We start from the raw sequence: 22,213 nt of genomic DNA on the forward strand, positions 1-22,213 counted from the left end.
AGTAAGTGTATCAGAAATTAAAAAACTGTTAGCTCAATACTAATTTTAGTGTATTTCATAATTGGGCAAACAAAATACTTAAGGGATGGTTATCAATGTATATTTCTCATAGCAAGAGCATCCCCTATTCTTGTGTTTTTTCTACATGGAAAAGAAATAATAATTAGAGTCCCCAGCGGGGTTGGCAAAGAAGGGAACAACTGCAAAGGAGCTGCATGAAACTGCTGCTTAGGAGGGAGATGTAAAGACAAACAAAATCAGCCATATTCCTGTGTCAGCAAAGCTTCTGTGTCAATCCCATGCAATGCACTGAGAAACAAGGCATGGGAGACTCCACGTTTTTCCAGTTACTGACAAGAATATTTTCTAATCCCATTCTGCCACATTCCTGAGCAGATTCCTCTACCAACAGTTTTAAGGTTTTCAATTCCTAAGCAAACACAGGCTTTCAGAAAAGGTTTGTGGCCAGACTCCACCAGGCATAAAAAGGGAGACTGATGTGACCCAGTACTGATGTCCACATGTGAAGTCGCCATTCTGGTCCCTCTTGGAGGGAGGAAGACATTGCCAGGGTGATTCATCTCTCCCCAGAATAGATTCCTACATTTGGCTAGATGAAATAAAGCAGTTCTAGGGTGATTCATCTCAATCTAAAATAGATTCCTACAGTTGGTTGGATGAGATACAGCCCAAGAGTGCCTGTCTCTAGTCACTAATTACACAGGGACCAAAGGAACTGCCTCAGACTTGGACATCTAAAGATAAATGAGATGAAACCCACCCCAAGTACAGAAATATCACAAAATTCTTGTAACAGCCACAGCCAGACAGCACCTGTTTGCCTCCCATGCAACAAGTTCAAGCCCAAGACAGGCTTTCAAAATTCCTGGCCTAATTATGACTACCTCAAGACCACTCACCCCTAGCAAGGTTAGCTTTTCTGTCTAGGCTTGCAGGATACATATTATCACTCTAAAAATCAGCAGGAAGGTACAAGTAATGTAGTATTAATAAATAAATTAATTAATTGAAAGAGCTGTCAGTCAGCCCTCATTTAGCCAGTTTAAAAAAGAACATCCAAATTCAGCTACCAAGATATTACAGCAAAATGGGCTTGAAATAAAATATCATTGAAGAAGCACATTTATAAAGCTTATGGTGACACTCGCCATAGTCTGGGAATAAGTGAGACATGGAGAAATGTGGCAGCTCTGCAGCTAACTAAATTAATAATGTGTAAACACTGGCACAACCTTTCCAAAAATAAGGAACCTTTAAACCAGCTTCCTATTTTGAAACACTTTCAAAGGAAAGGAGAAGAAAGGCTGCTTTGAATTCAGATTTCTAAGATCATGGATACCACAGACTACTAAAATGTGTATTTTCCAAAGGTAGGTACCTGGTATGCACAAAACCCTTCATAGGAATCTATGAAATCTTGCCAAATTTCAAGATCTCCAAATACTGGTAGAAGTGGCACCTGAGGGTTGTGCAGCCCAGCCAGAGCAGTTCCTTTGAGATTGTAAAGTTCTCTCACAATCAAAATGGGTTTTATGGCTTTTTTTGGGTTGGTGGGTTTTTTTTTTTTTGGGGGGGGGGTTGTGGGGGGTTTTTTTGGTGGGGTTGGGGTTTTTTTGGTGTGTTTTGTTTTTTTTGGCGGGTTTGTTTGTTTTGGTTTTTTTTGTTTGTTGGTTTGTTGTTTTTTTTTTAAGATGTGAGATGGAGCAGCTCTGCTGGGAGGAAAGTCTGAGGGAATTGGGATTGTTCAGCCTGGAGAGGAGAAGGCTTTGGGGGGACCTCATTGTGGCCTTGCAGTGCCTGAAGAGAGCCCACAGGAAAGACGGAGAGAGACTCTGGACGAGGGCCTGGAGTGACAGGACAAGGGGGAATGGCTTCACACTGACAGAGGCAAATAGCTCCACGCCATGTAAATTGTTTTATTTCACTATGGAGTTGCTTTTCTAAAATTTTAGTTTATTTTAATGAATTCCTGCTGCAGATGTTCATTGGAGAGCATGAACATGACCCACACAGCCTACACTATACAGTAGCGCATGAGAAAGAAAGTTACAGGTGCTGTGTTATCAGTTTAAGGTTCTGCACATCTGAACACCCATAAAACAAAGAACCATATTTTCTACGCATGGCTGAGGGTTGTACTAAATATTTCTTTGAATTAATTTATTTTAGACCTTTAAAATAGGTCACAAAAAGCATCTTCAGACTACTTATAGCAAGTCTGGCACCAAGATCATTGCCTGCAGTGCCTCTTATTGAAAGCTGGGACAACAATCTTTGGAACGAAATTCTGAAAATAGTAGAAATGTATGGGCTAAAGCAGCTTATTCTTTCCCCCAATTTTATAAGCATGTGTAATGCAGGAGCAAGATACAGAGAATTCAGTAATGAAGCCATCTTACAAACAACACTATCCAGAGAATAAACTCTTCTACATTAAGAACACTGGATTTGGGTTCAATCTCACAATATGAAAAAAGGAAAAATTAAAACACACTGAATTACAGACATTTAAATCAAATAACACAGGCTACTGATTAATCTCTGCTTCTATTTTTACTTTTTTTCATCACCTGGAAGAGAAGGAGTCAAGAATCACAACTTACCAGTTACATGACACATTTGCTTAACAGATTTCAAGCACAAAATATTTGGCCAAAGCTATTAGTGTATTAAAAAGTAAAGTAAGGCAGGAACCAGCTAAAGAAAAGCCCCTGCCCGAGGCCTGGAAAGGGGACTCTGCTTTGCCAGGCACTTTCATGTTCTCACCAGGTAGAAAGCATTGATAGGAACCGGGAGTCTCATATATCATAGTTCATTTCTGGAAAAAAACAACAACAAAAAACAAACAAAGAAACAAACAAACAAACAAAAACACCAAAACAAACAAACAAAAAACTCCCAAAAACCAAACAACCCCAAGACAAACAAAAAACAAATCAGAAATCTTCTCCAATTATATACTCCTAGAGGAATGGTGGATAGTTGTTTTCTTGTAAGTTTGGAATTACATGATTGCAAAATGCTGAGTCCTATCAAGTCAGCTGCAGAACTTCCATGGTTTTAGCTGGCCCTGCAGTCCAAACAGGGAATTCAAGTTCACAATGATTCACTTCCAAAATCACCCACCAAACTGTTTCTTCTTACAATGAGTTTGATTCTTGGGTGTGAACCATCCAGTTTAGAGTTTGTTTTTCATAATGTGCAAATATACCAACAATAAGGTGTAAACTCAACCTAAAAACTATTAGGCAGATAACTTTAGTGTGGCCCTATCCCACAAACAATTAAGATACCTTTGTCTTAAACACAAACCCAAAACTTGTTTCTTTAAAGTCCACTAAAAGAACAGGTATAATAAACATAGGCAGCAGAAGACAGCAGGGATGGGGGTTCATCTCACAATAAAACATGAAAGCTTATGGTTCACTGATTTCCCAAATCTACTTGTAAATGGAAGTGCCTGTGTATTTGGAGGTTTCCTCATTTTGATGATTTCAGTATATGCAGGATATTGAAACAATATATCTTAAGTTTTAAGCACAGTTTAGCAGACTGCAAAAACACCACAAAAAAACCCCAGCAAACAACGCTTTGTTTGCAAACACTACGTTATTTGCCACAAAATCTTTCAGCAGTATTTAAACAGTCAAGCAGCACAGACAGAAACACGCCGAGGATTTGAGACAACCAGAATCCCCACACACCCTGAAACACACATAACCCAAGAGGCATTTAGAAAACAACTACTAGACCTAGAAAAATTGGTGTTAACTCCACAGAAGTGCAGTGATGGCTCAGAAGGGATTGGAGCATTTCTGTTTCCACACACCCCGTGCAAAACACTCCCTTCTCCTCGAAGAGGGGAAGCGCCCTACTCGTTTCCAAGCAGGAACACGAGCAGCAGCTGGTGGTTTACAACCAGCCTTGATTTAGTCCCAGAAACTTATGATTAAAACCACGGAAAGATCAAACCTTGATCGCCATACAAGCGTGGGCACGCACTCACACACACACACACACACAGAAAAGCCAGATTCGCTGTACCTAAAATACTAAATTATGTTTACCTACCAAAATCAAATCATACTAGAGTTTTAGGGAGGCAAGGCTACATGTGTACCAGAAACAGTGAATACAAACTAAGTTAAAAAAAAAAAAACCAAAACCAAACAGATTTTTAGTACACATCGCATCAGTAGGGTGACACATCTGTCACAGCAATACGGGACACAGCGACCATTACACAGGCGGGTGCCGAGAGGACGGTGCCAGGCTCCTTTCACTGCTGCCCAGTGACAGGACAAGGAGCAATGGACAAACTAAACACGAGAAGTTCCATCTCAGCAAGAGGAAGAACTTCTGTACACTGAGGGTGGCAGAGCCCTGGAACAGCTGCCCAGGGAGGCCCTGGAGTCTCCCTCTCCGGGGACATTCCAAGCCCACCTGGACACGCTCCTGTGTCACCTGCTCCAGGCGACCCTGCCCGGGCAGGGGTGTGGGCTGGACCCTCTCCAGAGGTCTTTTCCAACCCCATGCCGTGGTTCTGTGTTTCCGTGTGGGCGCTCCAGGTACCTGCACTGAACTCCACTGAGCGGGAGCAGCGAGCGAGGAGCGCCCAGCGGGAATGAGACACAAACCCGAGCGGCCCCGCAGCGGCGCCGGGCACGGGACGAGCCCCGAGCGCCCTCACGGCAGGACGGCAGTGCCCCCCGGGCACCAGCCCCACAACAACACCCGCCCGTGCCACATCACCGCGGCGGGCGGACAGACAGACAGACAGACACAAACAGACAGGCAGACACACCCCACACACGGCACCCGCCATCGCCCCCCACGCACGGAGCAACGCGCGGGAGGGGAGAGGGAGCCGGGGCACCCACCGCCCGCTCCTGCGGCGGACCCGCTCCCACCTTCCGCCGCCCGCCGCTCCTCCTCGGCGCCCTCGGCGCTTCCCGCTCCTGCTTCGGCCATGGCGGGCGGCCCCGTGCCCCGCTCCACAGCGCCCCCGGCACCGCCGGCATGCGGGGGGTGAGCTGAGGTGAGCCGAGGAGGAGCCGCCGGCGCCGGGGAGGGACCGCGGGCTGCCCCGCCAGCCCCCCTCAGCGCCCCCGCCCCGCCATGTGCCCGCCCCGGCCCCGCGCGCCTCTCGCGAGATGTGCGGCGGGGGCGGCGCCGCCCCGCGCGTTGGCGCTCGCGGTGGGTTCGGGGCCCGGCGGCGGCGGCCCCGCGGCTGCGGTGGGCTGCGCGCTGTCACCGGGGGACACGGCGGTGGCTCATTGCGGGGCTGCACAAGCCTGGCTGCTCCCCTGTAATACCGCAAATCAAGCACTACCACCAGAGTTTTCATGCCGTTATTTATACAGGGAAATTCAGAGTAAGAAAGTTTCCAGGTACAGCGCGTCTTCCAGGATTGTTTAGGGTTTGCCGTGTAGGTTTCCCACGCAGCTGACTTGTACGCGTGTCTTCACCTGGGCAGGGCCTTTCTGACATACGGACGTGTTGTTGGTTTGTTCTGGGTTTTTTTGGTGTTAGAATGAATATAATTCAGCTGTAGAACACATCGACCTCCAGTATTTTGCCAAGTTAGCAATGTATATACAGACATACATCAACACTTACTGCATCCCTAAAACATGTTAGTTCCATCCTTACTCAAGGATGTCCTAGAGTAAGGGGTGCTGGCAGCTGCCTCTTCCAATGGTTAGACCTCCATTCTTGCTGGTTCGGCTTGGAAATACACAAAGATCTTACATGAAAGCATATCCTGATTTAAAATAATCTTGACATATTCTCCATTTTGCAACACTCAGGCTGGCGTCCTGCCCGCGTCCCCAGGCTGGGCAGGGCTGGTGTTCCTTTCTCTGGGTGCACTTCATCTGAAGAATCATCAGGATCTTGGAATAGTTTTGGTTGGCAGAGGCCTCTATGGTCAGAGAGCAGTCCCATCTATCAGTGAAAAGTAGCATAAAATAGGGATAACTTTCACAAGTGCATTGAATTGTGTTAGCAGACCTGTAGCTGTTTTTTGGCAATAGCAGGAGCACACTTCTGAAGTGAATCAGCCCATTGCAGTGTTCTGGTTCACACCCTGGAGTGCTAGTGTGAGTGAGGTGTGTTCCTTTTGCACAAAGACCTCAAGGTGCACCTGTAAATGATTAGTGTGTTCCAGCTATTCCCAGGCATTCCTTTCCTCCAGCAGATCCCACTAGAACCAGCACGAAATGAAACTTCTACAAACCCATGTGGATCTCAGCAGTGCCTCTTCCACGTGACAGAGCCTGTCACTGTCCTGCCCCGTGTTGGTGCAGCCTGTGGCCGCTCAGCCCCACTTGCAGCTGTGACAGAAAAGGCTTTTGCTCAAGCACACAAATCCTGACCTAGGCCATCTCCTTGGGCTGCACAAGTGCTGCTTCTCTCTGTTGGGGCACCACAAGATGAGAAAAATCTAAAGCTCTCAGAGAATGTCCATAGTAGGGCTATGGAGATGATGGTGAAGGGCCTGGAGGTGAAGCCACACTTGGTCTGTTCAGATGAAGGAGAGGAAACTGAGGTCAGAGCTCACAGCAGTTCTGCAGCTTCCTCATGAGGGGAAGAGGAGGGGCAGGCCCTGAGCTCTGCTGTGTGACCAGGGACAGGACCTGAGGGAACGGCTGGAGCTGTGTCAGGGAGGGTTAGGGTGGATATCAGAAAAGGTTCTTCCCCCAGAGGGTGGTGGGGCACTGAACAGGCTCCCCAGGGAATGGTCACAGCCCCAAGGCTCCCAGAGCTCCAGGAATGTTTGGACAACACTCCTAGGCACAGGATGGGATTGTTGGGGTGTCTGTGCAGGGCCAAGAGTTGGACTTCAGTGATCCTTCCAACTCGGGATACTCCATGATTCTATGAACTCAGGCACGAGGGAACTTAAAGCACAGCTGATGTTGCTCAGTGGTGAGGCAAGAGCTACAGAGTTGGTGATGTGTGGAGAAAGCTTCCTCTGCAGGTGTTCTTCTCCCACTCTTCTGGAGGCTTTCCCCTCTCTGTTGTTAGTAACGGGGATCCTGTGGAGCTGGCAAGAGTAGATGTAATATTTTGCGAAGGATATTACGTTCTTTCATCATCAGTTCTAGTGGTCAGTATCTAAGTTGTTAAAATTTGTTTCTTTAGAGCTGCAGGCAAGGAATCAGTTTTTCAGATCTGGGGGCAGACTCTTAAGGTAAAAACATCCTTTGCTGAAAGTGAATAAGAAAATGTGACACATGAAAAGGCAGTTGGGATCTGTCTCTTCTCCCAACTAAAAAGCAATAGGATGAGGGGGAATAACCTCAAGCTGTGCAAGGGAAGGTTTAGATTAAATATTAGGAAAAAATTCTTCATTGGAGGGTTGTCAAGCATTGGAAAAGTCTGTCAGGAAAGTGGTGGAGTCACCAACCCCAGAGGTATTTAAAACGTGTGGATGTGGCACTTGGGGATGTGGTTTAGTGGTGGATTTGACAGTGCTGAGGTAACACTTAGACTCGATGATCTCCAGGGTCTTCTCCAAGTGAAATGATTCTGTGATTCTAAGGGCTTGAGTAAGTAAATCCTCACAAAACACTGCAAGCCAAATGCCTTTGAACACCTATGAATTTTATGTAATGTGCTGGAAAATCAGCAACTCACCTAGTTAGGTAGATTTGGGGGCAGGGGGGGGAACCCAACCAGAAAACAGGATGTGTTTCCTTCATAGCTTTCAGAGATGTAGGCAGAATTCACTTGTCTAAACTCCAAACTATAAGCTTGAGGTTGGTTCCTCAGACACAATCCTGAACTCGATTTGTGACATCTTTTATAACTGGAAGCTCCCAACACATTTCCCATCTGATGTGGAAGCTCCTTGTCTGTGTGGGTGTGGGCAGCTCAGCATCTTACCCGTGGCAGAGCCCAGGGGTTAGAGCACGTGGAAGGAGTGGGTGCATGGCTCTGACAGAATATTCCAGGGAATAGGCCAGGGAATTGTGGCTCCCAGCTGGGGATGCTGCTGAAGAAATCCCATGGTGGTTCTGTGACAGTTTCAATGCACATTTATTCATAAGGTAATTGTTTTCCCTTGGAAATCTGACTTTTCATTTTAGAGTTTTATGTTCTATGTAATCCCACTGTTACTATTGCAATTATATCTATCTATCTATATATATGTACATCTCCATCATGCTGGGTTTAGTTGGTCTTGAAGAGTTTGCATTGAACAGAAGGAATTACAAACCCTTTCTGCCCTAAATGAAATAGAAAACAGAAGGGAGAGCTAAAAATCAGCAGTTAAGATGCTGTTGCTGTCTTTGAGAAAACCACTAGCATTAATGCACACATATTTTATTCATATACCACAACGGATCCTGAGAAAATTTTCTAAGGATTTATTCCCAAGAAGATTAAATGTCATCTTTTGTCCTGCTAAAATACTGTCTTGCCCCAGTTTTGAAGCTGGGAGCTCCCTCCTCCAGGTTTGCATCATCAGTGGACACCCAAATGTTAAGGGGATTTCAGAAGTGAGTCAGCCACACTGACTGAAAATGTCTCAGCGACTCTGGAACCACAGAAAGCTGAAGATGACTGTTGTTATAAAGCTTGACGAGTTAAACATTCGAATAGTTCCCCAAAACTGTTTTAACAAGCTTAATGGCTAAACAGCTATTAAATACAAAAATACAAACTCTTTCCACATGGTAACATTAATGAGGACATTTTAAATATTTTTTTTTTTAACTGACTCACTAGAAACAGAACTACTGTACCTGATTCGCATTTTATTTCATATTTTTTAGTGCAGTTGCAATTCACTGCAGAAGTTTTTGGCACCAGGTCAGAAAATCAGCTCAGTCTCTTGGCAGCATTTCTGTCTGTTGTGTTCCTCATCCATGGTCAGTGTCGTGTCACCCGGCACTTGGATAATTCCTACAAACAGAAAGCATTGCCAGATCATTAACACAGATTTGAGACATCTTTTCTTATATTTATTTCTTATTCAAAGGTGATGATTGGGCTCTTCGCTGAACCTTTAATACATGACAGTAACTGGTGTTTATAGCACAGTTTGCCTCCAGTCTTGGCAGAGCAGGATCCCAGTTTATGTAAGGCACTGATTTTGAGTAGGCCACACTTGATATTTTTGCACCATTTTAAGGTGAGCACTTTCTCTTGAGTAGCTTTCAGCAATAAAATAGGGAACAGAACGCTTTATGTAAGCCACAGATAGCCTCTTTTCTCCAAACAACTTATACAACAACGTCCAAAAGGGGTAAAAATAACAATCAAACCTCAGGGCAGTTAAATAATAGCCTGAGACCGAGCAGTTAAAGTGTGTCTGTATTACTCCTCCTTTTTTTCTCTTCTGTCACATCCAAACCATAGCATGTCTTAGCTGTTTCCCAGGACATGGGAAATGCTGTCCTGAAGATGTGGATTTCTTTGTGTATTTGCTGGGGCCAAGCTGGCCCCACACAAACCTCACTGACAAGACCTGGGAGAGGGAACACTGAGAGTCACTCTCCATTATTGGGGTGACTTGTTTTACTTCTCACAAAAACGCCCCTCAGTGACTGCTCAGGCTGAGCCAGAGAACTTTATTCTGCTGCAGCTTAATAGCAGGAAACTGAAGTGACTCAGCTTTGTAAGTACGAACAGAGATTTTTCATAACCTTGTCTCCCAGAACACAAATGTTTATGGTTTCCCCTCAGACTCTGGTGTTACATGGCTGAAAGTACAGAATCAAGTGTGGTTTTTCACAGGACATGTGAACAAGTTAGCTAGTTATAAGAATTAATCTTTTTTTTTTTAATCTATTTCAGTCTTTTATTTGTATTTTATTCTGCCTGAAGAGCATTGGATTACTTTTAAGGGCACCACAAGCAATTTACTGACTTTGCTATAAATTCTGTGTCTATGTATCGGTAAAATCCCGTCACTTTAAAGCAAAAGTTCTTCCCCAGATAAGAGTCTTTTGCTTCAAAAATTATATAAATAGTACATTAATACTGTCCTTGGCCAATAGTAGAAATAAGCTCTTTATTTGCGGTCAAGAATTACTGTGGAAGCCCCTCAAAAAAGCAAAAAACAGCACCAAAAAAAAATAAAAATCAGGCTTCACTTGCAACGAACTGTGCTGTACTGGCGCAATACCAGGAGCATGGATTATGTTCTGCAATATCCAGCTGGATTGTGACCGGGACGTACTCCGGCCTTGGACGTTTGGGAATCACGGACAAATTCCTTGCATGATGAAACAAGTTTAACTTGAGAAGAGCATCCAAATCCGACTTGCTCTTCCTCTCTAATCTCAGTATTGGAGGCAGCAGGATGATAATTCAGTGCGTGATTTTCTAACAAAATTAAAGGCAGTCAAAAGGATTAACAATTTCCAAAGTGCCTGCTTCATTTTGGAGTCCAGGCTGGTGAAAGTAGTTCACACAAATTCACACAAAATAATTCACTTGCTTGTAAATCTCTTACCCTAAAGTCTCTCAATTTGCTGGTGCCACTTCTGATTTAAAAACAAAATCATCTTCAGTTTTGAAATAGCCTTTTTGTTCCTGGCAGAAACTGGTAGTTTCTGAATGCCTAATGAGAGCCTAAATGTGGCATTTAAATAAATTGTACATTTTGCAAAGTTTCCTTGAGGCGTTAGTTTGATTTTAGTTATTAAAAACCAGGTAATATTGTCCTGTTTAACAGCAGAAGTGCCATGCCTGTTTCTCACCACTGTGTTTGAAGCCAAAAGGTGTGTGGTCTCCTCTCCACACACTACTTTTCAACCAGCTGAGTTGTACAAATAGTGAAATTTTTTTGTCTCATTTGTAAGGAATACCAAAGCATGGCATCAGCAATCAGTCTGCTTTGAAGACCATCCTTGTTGCTGGTTTCTTTGGGCTTTAGATAGGGATCTTTTGCTGACGTCAATGGGAGTTGGGTGAGACCTCAAAGAAAGCCTGCTGGACTGATGATCTTTACATGGGTGTATAGATTGCCAGTGATTTCACCCTGTCCTGACCAAAAAAGTCACTGAAGTTCTTATCTGATCATTCACGAGTATTAGATAGACATAGTGAAGCCAGAAGTAGAATTGGAGAAATGAAGTGTCCAAAACTATTGCAGTTTTGCACTCCCAGTAAATCACTGCTCCCATTTCCAGTTGGTTTTGTGCATGGCCACACGTACCCAGACGAGGTCAGGGGGAATATTCTGGCATCCTGTTGGAGCTCCGTCGCCTCCATCTCCTGGCCATTACAGCCACACTGGGGGCAGATCCTGCACACAGCTCTGGAAGGAAGGTGTTACCTCCTCATGTCTGTAACTGCAGTCTCTCTTGCAAGATGTGGAGCAGGGGCTGTGGTTACACTTTTACACAACAGCTTCAAGGGCTCCGCGCTCACTCTGCTGTCAAGCCGCCCTCTCATCATTCAGTTCCAAGGGCAGGGAATGTAGAGGCAAGGGCAAAGATTTTGTCTTTGGAGCAGGGAGGATGGGCAGAGGCACCTGGAGGGGAAGGAGCTGCTGCCAGTGGAAGTGAACTGCCTGGGGACAGCACGAAGAGCCAGCACATGTTCCTGGAGGAGGGAGAAGCTGCAGCAGATGGCGGCTCACTAGAAACAGATTAAAGCGGCTGGTACGGAACCAAGACGTGGCACCGAGGGTCGGTTCAGATCTGAAACAAACTGTTCCCAGCAGAGCTCGGGCTTGGTTGGGAAACGGGAAACCTGTGCTCATTCCCTCCTCAAAACGAGGAGATTGAAGTCTGTGCGCCCCATCTCCCCTGGGAACAGGGACCTCCAAGGGCTCACATAACCTGAGGAGTGGCGCTGGGAGGAGCAGGAAGGCAGAGGGATGAGCTCCCACTGCATTGGAGAGATTCATTTCCTCTCACACCCACTGCAGCAGTGTTCCCCAGTGATGAAGTGTCCAAACCCTGGGGCCAGTTCAGTGTGTGACAGACACACCAATTTGCCCTTCAGCTGCCCAGTATTAATGCACCTGGAACCTGGTGGATTTTAGGAGCAGGCATTCCATGCTGCAGAGCCTGGCATGGCTGAACCCAGCGGAGCTCACAAGGAACAGGGCCTGCACCTACCTTTAGAAACTGCTTTCACCTGGGAATTTCAGCTCTGGGACAGGCATTTTAGTACCTCGCCAATATTTAAAATTTACATGTGTGAGGAATCATATTACCTTAGAGAAATGGAATCACAGAACCATGAAGGTTGGAAAAAACCTCCGAGATTGTTGGGTCCAACTTGTGACTGACCCCACCTTGTCACCCAGACCAGAGCACTGAGTGCTGCCACATCCAGTCCTTCCTTAAAAACCTCCAGGGATGGGGACTCCAGACCTCCCTGGGCAGCCCCTTCCAATGCCTGACAGCCTTCTACATTTCCAAATACATTAAGCACTTCCTGAACTGCAAATATATCCTTGCCTAGTCCAGAGCTGGGAGCCACTGTTGTCCTTACTCTCGAGACAGACAGACTGTTTTGGATACTCCTCCCTTATCCTTCCTTAGGAAGATTGTCAGAAAAAGCCTTTTATTGCCCAAAGCGTTATTGTTTTGCTTAGGTACCAGGCACATTTTGTACAAGAACAAAGAAATGAAAAATGTAGATAGTCACAGTGTGTCTTATAAACCCTAAACTAAGATGAGATTTAAGGAGAGATTTATTCATGCTGAAGGCATAGCCTTCATATTTGCTATTCAAGTGCTTTTTCTGAGGAACACCTGATTCGGTAATGCAAGGAGGTAAAGAACTAAACTTGTATTTCCTTATGATGTGTAGCTCTGCCATACAATCATGTTCAGTCAAGGGAAGAAAAGGGTGATCTCATTAAATAGAATTTGCAAAATTCTGTTTTATTTTTACCTTTACTGAGAGCAGCAATTCTGGAGCTGAGGGAGGGAGGGAGGCCTCCTGTTCTTCTCAGGAGGGCTCCAGACAAGGCCAAGTAGTACCCTGCTCCTTCTCCTGGCTTTCAGTTGCTCCACTCTGATCATTTTTTTTATGCAACTTTCACTGCTTTTGCTGCTGCTGCTCTGAACTTGGCAGGGAAAGTGGAACAGTAGGACAGAAAGAATGCTATAGTGGATCAAAGGACACATCTACCCCGGGAAGCCTTTCCTGGATAAATTACAGCCTATGGGGAAGGTAAGACTCTGGAGAAGATCAGTAACCATTTGAGAAGTAGCTTCTTCATGTGACTGCAGGTGGGACAAGTCCAACAATATTTGCTTTCTCTACTTTCCAGTTGAGTGTAACAACACTGGGGTGTTTCATTGTCCGTGGAATTCAAGATGAGAATCCACAAAATAGGATCTCAATTCCTTAGATGTCTCCCATTCTGGAAGAGAAATCCAGTACACAGGGGTAAAAGAAATGAAAACTGCAACTTTACAAAAAGAATGCTACTTTTATTTTCAAATGCTGTAAAAAGCCTCATATAAATTTTTATAATGCTTCTATGTAACTTTCCCAACCACAACTAATGAAACAGTCTAGGAAAAATATAGCAGTTGCCATTTTGACTCCAAGAACGAGCTGCTGTGAGATCCCAACAGTAAAAGGACAAGGTACAGTGTGTTAACAACGCCTGTATTTGCTTGTGTTATTGAGAAAGTGAGAGCACTTCCTAAGCATTACCTGGGCTAGACTGCAGGATTCCCTGCTTGCTGGGCACAGGAGGAATGTCACCCTTGGGGATGACAGCAGAGCTGTGTGCTGTTCCTGGTGCCCATTCCTGGTGCCCCCTGGCTGAACTCCCCCCGGCAGGTGCCCTTATCCCAGACTGTCTCCAACGGCTCAGGTGGGGAACAATTGACCTATAAAAATAACACTTCTATAACTCTCCAGCAAGGCAAATTGAACAGTGCAAATGCAGTATCAACAAGATTTGATTTCTGAATGCTGGCAATTTTTTTTTTTTAAACTCCTTTTGCACATGAGTCAACCTCTGCTGATGTCCTGTACCTAAGGCCACTCACTCATGCTGATTGGAGATGGAACGAAGTGCAAAAGCTCAGCTGCAGTTCCCAATCCAAGCTTCCTCCCCACTTTCAGGGAATTCCGATCCAGAGTTTGGATTCAGGCTCTCCACTTCCATCAACGCACTCAAGTTTTCCCTGCTGAAATAGGCAAACGTCCCAGCAAACCTCTGATAACAATTTGCATACACAATTTCACGTTTTAACAAAAGTTTAACAAAACATACTTCCAGAAAATAAATTTTCACATGGTTGCAATCATCAAGCCATTTCAGGATCTTTGGTACTCCAAGAATAAGAAAAATAAATGGCACAGTGACTAACATTGCCAAAGGAAAACACACAACCATCCAAAGGAATCAGACAGAAATAACAAAATTAAAGATATGTTGCACTTCCTTTTTTTTTTTTTTTTTTGAAAGCCAGTGTAGATTAACCTGCTGTTCTCTTTAATCCACTACAGTGTCACAGTTTCACCTTTAAAAAAAACCCCTATCATCCTAAAAGCAGTAGTTAATATTGTTTAACTTGACTTACTGATTAAAATAATGCTATGTTTACAAAAAATTTTAAAAAGTCAACTACCACAATACAGGAGTTTATGCTAGATAGGCTGCAGGCTGTTTCCTTATGGATATAACTCCTATGTGAGCACTGATATGATTAATCATCTGCAGTTTTAAATTAGTATTATCTTTAGTGTTGCAAATAGAAGGGTTGAGCTTTTTTCCCGAGTTTGTAAACCAGTAAGTATGTACAGACATAGTTGTTTAATAGATAGCTTTAAATTAAGTGTGTATTTCTCTGCCCTCCCCTAAGCCCCACAGGAAAAAAAAAAATCACCAGTATCACTGAGCATTTGCAGTTTCCATGAAACTGAGCTTGTCTCAACAAGTTTGAGCAAAGACTTCTTTGTAGGTCACGTTAATGGGGTTACTGTGCTCTTCTGAAAGGTGGTGTTTGCAGGAATTCCAATTCCAGTGCACGCAGTGCCCCATGGATGAGACTGGAAATGAAAACCAATGAAAATTGTTTTGAATAGCAGTGTCCTTCGAGGCCAAGTTTGCATCTCATGATTTTTTTTTTTCTGCCTGAGCTTCCCTGTTTTGAAATCAAAGCCTTGGGAAGGCATTTCCTTTCCTGAGAAGCCTCAGGAGCTCTTGGGGCAATAATGGCAGAATGATGCCTGAAAGGTGAATTTAAATGAGTTGTTGTTTTTTTACAGCCTTTGGATGGACACAGGTTGAGCCTCAGCACACTGACAAGGCTAAGAACAACACTGGAGAATTTTTAAGGACCTTGCCCCAACAGCAGTACAGGAATGTTAATTAGTGTAAGGTCTGGGAAGCAAATCTGGGAGATCAAGGAGCTGTTCCCACCTCAGTCCAGCATTCAGGCAGAAGCTCAGCTTAGCTTTGCTCTGATAGAAAATTGGATGGGCCTCAGGCAGTGGCTACTCCTCTTTGAGGAGCTGAAGACTAAAACTGTTTGGTATAAATAACAGCTATTAGATGCTTCAAGGGAGACAAAAGCATGGAGGGAAGTCTGGATCAGGGAAGACTACCTGCCCATCACAGGCACTGATGCACAGAAATCTTTCTGGCAAATGGGCTCTTATGCAACAGATGAACATCCCAGTATGTTTTTCAGAGCATACAAATAATTCAGAACAGCTGATACCACAGTGCCTAATAGCAATAAATATTTCTCTAATGGCTTTATAACAGTAGTTTCCATATTGCTACAAAAGTCTGTCCAGTGGAATCTTTCCTGCTGTATGCCAAAACATCCTGTGCTCCACTCAGAGAGGTTTAAGGTGCCTTTCACTGGTGTGCAGAGGAGGGAGACAGCAACAGTGACTCTGCTCGGTCAACCACTGGGGAATTGTTCATTGCTGTACTTCTTTTTTGACCAGAAAATGACAGCAGAGATCTCTGCTGCACTGTGACAGATTCAAAGCCCTGCAGATAAGCTGTGAGTACAGGCAGAGAAAGTCACTAGGGACCAGATAATTGCAAACTACTCAGGGAGAGCAACTCAGTCCTGAACTGCTGCTGAGCTGATGTACAAAACCAGAGCCTGCACATGGAGGTATTTCTGCTTCTGCTTCCTCTACCCAGGGGAAGGAGACCTGGCTCAGCTGTCAGGTTGTCACCTTCCTGCAGACTGGCCACAAGAACACTTAGGTGGTCCCTGGAAACTGGGCTGCAGGCCCAGCTGATCCCTGCTAATCCCATGGCCAAGCCAGGTGGAGATCCTGGAAGAAAAGGAGTCCACTGGAAAGTCTGAGTGTAGTGGGACACTCCATTTCCTCCATGTGAGCAGACGCTGTGATTTTGGAGAGGTTAGAGCAGGATCCCTTCTGCCTGCAGCTGCTCAGGGAGGAAAAAAAACCGAAAAAGCACCAATCTGATCACTCTTCTAGAACACATTTTGCACAGAGAGAAGACAATGTTCGAATTATGAGCAGCTCAAAGATGATCTGCTTTAGAGCAGAGGCAGGAATGCAGTCTTGGAAACTCCGCCATCTCCTCAAAACTTTGTATCAGAATGTTTCCCTTCTGCTAAAAATATTGATACTTTTTATTTAGATTCCTTTTTTCTTTTGAAATTGCCAGTAGGCATTATCACCTCTTACTGCAATACTGCCAACCATCCTATCCTTTAAAGCAGAAATATCACTAAACAGATCATAGGGACTGCCTCACTGCCACAACACTGTGGGAAAAGGGACAAAAGGGATAATGATAAAGGGCTGATAAAGCCCTGCACTGGGGGCAAGAGAGGGCACACAGGACATATGGAGGCCCAGAGGACACTGCTATTTAAAATAATTCCATGTGCTACACTCATGGGGGATCTGCAGACCACAAATGGAACACCCTTGAGCAACTGCTCAGAGATGTCTGCAAATGTGGACAATTTTCTTTATACTGCATATCTAAACCCCACCAGGTGAGCAGTACAACAACAATGCTGCATCAAATGATATGTTTCCCTCCTGGGTGGATTAGATGGTTTACAGTACAAACAAAGCCACAGTACAGAGAGGCATAATTAACCGTTATCCACACGTAGGCAGTGCAGGAAAAGGGATGCACGTTCCTTTTATTCCAGTACCTTTGTATAATAAAGTTAACAAAAACATTCAAATATTAAAAAAAAAAAGAAAGAAAAAGAAAAAAGCCAGCTGGCACTGCCAACTAATTCCTGTAGTAGTCTTAGAAATCCTAATCCTGTAGAATTTCCGTGTGAAATCGATGCGCACCAGAGTTGATGTGTTGATAACTAACGCCAAGCGGGCCTGGTGATGCAGCTACCTGAGGTTTGTGTTTGCAATCTCCTCTGGGGGGTTGTGTTCTGTCTCACAACTTCCCAGATTTCATGTAGGAAGGGATGGAGCCACGCTGGGTGAGCCCTTCAAACCTCTTGTAGGTGTAATTGAGGAAAACCCAGTCTTTGGATTTGTAGTCAGGTTCTGTCGTGTTTGGCACTAGAATTCAGAAACAAAAGCAAACACATATTAAAACAATTAAACCCAGACTGCTTCTGAGAGGACTTTTCACAGAGCTAAACAGCCCTGAACTCTTATTTCCTTAGTCAGCAGAAACTCCTGGAAGAAATCCTGTTTCTAATCAGGTCAGCTGTCTTTTGTCAATGGTCTGAGTTACAATTTCAGGATAGAACTCTGAAGCAGAAAAAGGGTTTTTGTTTTGCCTTTTTTAAAATTATGTCTACACACTCTACTAGGATTTCCACACCTTGACAGAAGCCACTAACACACCCACAGGATACACAGTTACAAACCCCGTGACATTTCTGATGTTCTGAATTTTAGGTATCTACATGTATAGTACCATTTTCAGTGGGACTGAAATGCCAAAATAATAAAAATGTTCTTGGCATTATCCAAATATGGACTTAACCAGCTTGGGCACTAGAGATGGGATGCTTTGCATCGAAAGGACAAACTTCCTCACCATTAAATAAAAGCCATTTCAGAAAAAAAAATAACCAACAACTTTTGGAAAATTCTTACGGCTGTTAACACAGCTACACCGAGCAGACAGCAGTTAATCACTGTTAAACATCTGCCAATCTTCAAGTAACTGAAAACAGTGGGACCTGGGACTCTTTGTATGTCACAGAACCAAGCCTTTTACATATGAAAATTTCCTGTAACTTGCTAAGAGAAATCACTAAAAAAACCCTGAAGTGATTTACAGAGCCACTCAGGTTCATGAATTACTGTGTTAAGTAATCAACTGTCTGAAAACCCTTACCCACAAAGATCTCCAGAATTATGTTTGGCACAAACCTCAAAAGTCATTGAAGATGAAAAGCAAATCAGTGCATGATGTTTTACCAGAATCTGGTTAGACGGACTGCCTGGCAGAAAACTCCACTGCTTTCTGTGCTCACTACCTGTACAAACCATTTTTACCAATGGCTTTGACTCTCAAAACCTCTGGGCTTTGCAGTTATGAGAGATCACAGGTTTATACTCATACTTCAAAGAAAAATATAGAGACTTGATCTAGAGACTAACTTGATTGGGGCATCAGAAAAATTAATATAAACAACAACAAAAGCATGTGTGCAGTATTCTGGCATGTCACAGACGGAGATTTAGAATTCACAATGGCAGTCTCACCTGGCTGTAAAATGTCTGATTCAGGAAATTCATCAAAGTTGGAAGTATCATCAATACTTTTGATTTCTATAGGGATTGCAGCTGGTCTTTCCCTGCAAATAAAGATAAATGCCAGCAGAGTGAATACTGGGAAATGAGACATTAAGTTCCAGTTTTAACTTAGTGTTTTACATTTACAACTTCCCTTAATGCAGAGCACAAGGGTTCCAGGGAGTGCATCACAGATGAATCTGACTCTTGTTTGCTGACACCATGGGGAGATTGTTTGGTTCCCTGTCCCCACTGGTGCCTTCCTGGTAGGCTGGGGGGTAAACATCATTTTCCCATTAAGTGAGAGAGCATCCCACACTTATCTGCCATGCAGTTATCACCATGATCTTGTCACCAGCCACCACTGTGGTTACCCTGTTTCACAAACCCAGCCCAGCAGGATTGCACTTGCACCCAGAGCTTTACAATTCCCATGCTCATCAGCCTGGACCTCATCCAAAACCTTTGGACTGTAGCTCCTCTTTGTGACACTCAGCATCTTTCTCCCAAACCAGGCTGGCTCTGCTTTAGCACCTCCACAGTCAGGGAGCCCTTGAAGGAGTTTTAAGGTAGCTTTTGAAACTGCCCAGGAAATCTGTGCCACCAGAACGTTCACAGTGAGACACAGCACTGTGGGAAAGGCAGTGATTTACACCTGAAAACTCACCACAGTTCTACTTATTACACTTACAATTAAATCCACAGCCACTCTACAACAATTTCTTTCCATTCTGGGCAGTCGAGCAATCTGAGGCATCTCAAGACAGTTAAATTCTGATAATTTCTATGAATGTCAGCAAGGCCTGGAAACCTTCAGTGTCCCCCATCTACAGCCAGTAGCTGCCTTCCAAAATGAAAAACAAATTGGAAATAATTGCCCTTGACATCACACTACATGAAATTCTTACTTTCATGGTTTTTATGCTCCCTGTAAAACATGTGTGTATATACAAACCTGATATGTCCCCAGTCTACTCCTTCAAAAAATGGATGACTTTTTATTTCCTCCACTCCATTGCTACCAATTCTATTTTCTGAGTCAATACAAAACCTGGAAAAGGGGTAAAAAAGGGAATGTTACAATAAATTCAAACAGAAGCAACAGTACCCAGTATCAAGAATTTCAAGAAGTTCTGTCAAATTGTTCCACCACTTGGAGTAACATCAAAGCAGTCCATTGCCTCTAGGAGAGAAGTTTAATTGTAGAAGCAGAACATTGTTAAATCCCAAAACAAAAAGCTATGATGTCAATAACTGACACCTTTTCTAAATTACTGCATCCCCATCTTCCAGGTTTGTGAAAAGTTGCTGCATGTTCTGGTCCTGCAAGATCAGTTTGGAATGGAGGCTTAAATCCCTGCTACTGAGAACTCTCCAGGCATGTTCTCAACTATTTAAACATCCCTGTTTCAAAGTCAAAGTAAGAAGAATAGATATACTTAGTAAATCAGGACTGCTGATGTCTGATATCATATTTTGGAATCCCAGTGAGCCAGCCCATTCCAAACATGCCATGTCCCTACTCTCCCCCTTCCCTCTCCTCAGAGGTGCAGGTGGTACAAAGACCCAGGGCCTGTTTCTGATACAGCCCTGTTGCATAACCTCAGCTCAGACCCCACAAGAAAATGTCAGTTTATGAGAAGCAGCCATGAAATAGCAGGAAGAAAAAGGTGAAATTGGAGACAGAGACAGGATTGGTGACACGGGGACTGTTACCTGCTCCAGCAGGCCAGACAGGAAAAGCCTAAAATCCTAAAGAAGGAAAACAGGGAGGTGGAAGCTCTCTGACAGCAGCTCAGTGACCACAGGGATTTGTTCCAGGGAGCAGCAGAGGCTGACCCTTCTCCCCTGGATGGGAAAAGCCTGTCAATTATCTCATCCAGGAGATGGGACTACTAACATTTGCCTAGGAATTCATTAAATCCCAGCCATCTTCTGCATGTGTAGCACAGCAGGTTAGGCTATAATAATAAATTATAAATTAAAGTTCTTTTGCTTGTAGTTGGGTTGTCAGTGGGGAAGAAAACCTGCCTGTATTTGCATTGCAGCCTGGCAGGCTGGGTGGTGCCAAGGACTAACAACAGACCTCAAACCCTGTAACAACACTCAGCCACAGGATTTGTCAGGCTTTGTCTGAACTTGAGCTTATTTTAGTTTGGATTTATCTCTAACCACAACCTTTTAGCTTTGTCTGCATCTCCCTTTAAGCTAAAACACATTGCCCAACTTGTCCCAGCTGTAACGGACAAAGTACCCAAAATGCCCAGGTGGTTGTTGTCCAACCTGTTTTGACCTCATTTCAGTAGATTACCTATAACTAAGATGTTTTACCCCAATTTTAACCCTTCTTTTTGTGGAGGCAAACTGATAAATTCAAGTAGTCGTTATGTAAGTAGATGCGTGAGCCAGACATGCTAACAAATACACTGAAATCCCTAAAAATTCCCCAAACACAGCCAGGATTGAGGAAGAAGAAATCCTCAGCAGTAATGCTGCACTCTGTTCAGCAAAGAACTTGGGATGCTGACAAGGAAGGTTGAGCAGAACAGTAGAGAAATAGAGACTGAAAATGCCATATAACTGTTTTACACAAACTTATTCATGAGGGTTAGCAACAATTATTTGAGCTGTTAGTATCACTAGCTGGATGCAGGATAACTGTTCGTTATATTTTTGTAGATTACTGGAACGCTGCTTGAACTGATAATAAATTCTAGTTTTGTGAAGTACATTCCCCTATTTGTCTGTAACAAAACTGTGTAAGGCTATAACATAAGCTTTGAAAAGGAAAAAAAAAAAGGGAAAAAATATCAAACCCAAAACCAATGTGCCGCCCAGGACAAGAGATCATTTCTACCTGATCTTGTCACCAAAACTGTCACAAAAACCTCAATGCAAACTTAAAACTGGGATTTTGAAAGAAGTGAATAAATCCAAAACATGCCAAGATTTCTGTTCAGTGCATTATATGCTGGTGAGTCGTTATTTTCTTGACACCTCTGAAAAGAAAAAAAATTCTGTATTGTTCATCTTTATTTTTGGTCTGCTCTGTTTCTCCTTATACCATGGTATAAATCAAGATCATGCCAGCTTATTGCTGTTTGTTTAACATGAAGGAACGGGAAAAAGACTTAAAAAATCCATCAAGATGGTGACTGAAGAAACCAGCCTTCCCTCCAACATAAAACTTCCTTCACACAGAACAGGAATTCACCCTGATGGAAGATGACCCTGGCTGGGCAAGGGGCCAGAATTGGGTTTTTCTTACTGACCTTAGAATTAAATCCTTTGCTTTCTCTGAAATGGGCACCTCTGGAGGAAATACCAATGTTTCTTTCCAGTTCATAACTTTCCTGTAAGTCTCTTGTGGCGTTTCTGAGCAGAAAGGTGGATACCCTGCACAAACAAATAAAAAATTAATAAACTTTTTCCAGGAGAGCAGTGACCTGGGCCTCTGCTTTTGTCACTGGGGCTCCCAAATTTAACAAGTATTATCCAGAGGTTTCCTCTTCAGAATAAATGGAAC

The 22,213-nt window shown here is 43.8% G+C and overlaps 2 protein-coding genes across 7 annotated transcripts in view; both read right to left on the minus strand.

Moving 5' to 3' along the window:
- The window catches only part of BMAL2 (basic helix-loop-helix ARNT like 2), a 30,962-nt gene extending 25,905 nt beyond the window's left edge, over positions 1–5,057 (minus strand). The window contains exon 1 of one of the 3 annotated variants that reach the window (XM_066183739.1): positions 4,902–5,057. In XM_066183739.1, coding sequence (XP_066039836.1) covers positions 4,902–4,992 — 91 coding nt within the window. In that variant the 5' untranslated portion in view covers positions 4,993–5,057. The remainder of the gene's footprint in view (positions 1–4,901) is intronic. The other 2 variants (XM_066183740.1, XM_066183741.1) reach the window with 2 other exon arrangements.
- Positions 5,058–13,412: 8,355 nt separating this feature from the next.
- STK38L (serine/threonine kinase 38 like) overlaps positions 13,413–22,213 on the minus strand; it is a 46,392-nt gene continuing 37,591 nt past the window's right edge. For all 4 annotated transcript variants that reach the window (XM_066183743.1, XM_066183742.1, XM_066183745.1 and 1 more), the window contains 4 exons: positions 21,960–22,083; positions 19,643–19,738; positions 18,658–18,749; positions 13,413–17,496 (listed from right to left, as the gene is read on the minus strand). In XM_066183743.1, the coding sequence (XP_066039840.1) occupies positions 17,369–17,496; positions 18,658–18,749; positions 19,643–19,738; positions 21,960–22,083 (440 nt within the window). In that variant the 3' untranslated portion in view covers positions 13,413–17,368. The remainder of the gene's footprint in view (positions 17,497–18,657; positions 18,750–19,642; positions 19,739–21,959; positions 22,084–22,213) is intronic.

This window comes from Chamaea fasciata, unplaced genomic scaffold, assembly GCF_029207755.1.
Source record: "Chamaea fasciata isolate MVZ Bird 193981 ecotype frontalis unplaced genomic scaffold, bChaFas1.0.hap1 SCAF_5, whole genome shotgun sequence".
Taxonomy (NCBI): domain Eukaryota; kingdom Metazoa; phylum Chordata; class Aves; order Passeriformes; family Sylviidae; genus Chamaea; species Chamaea fasciata.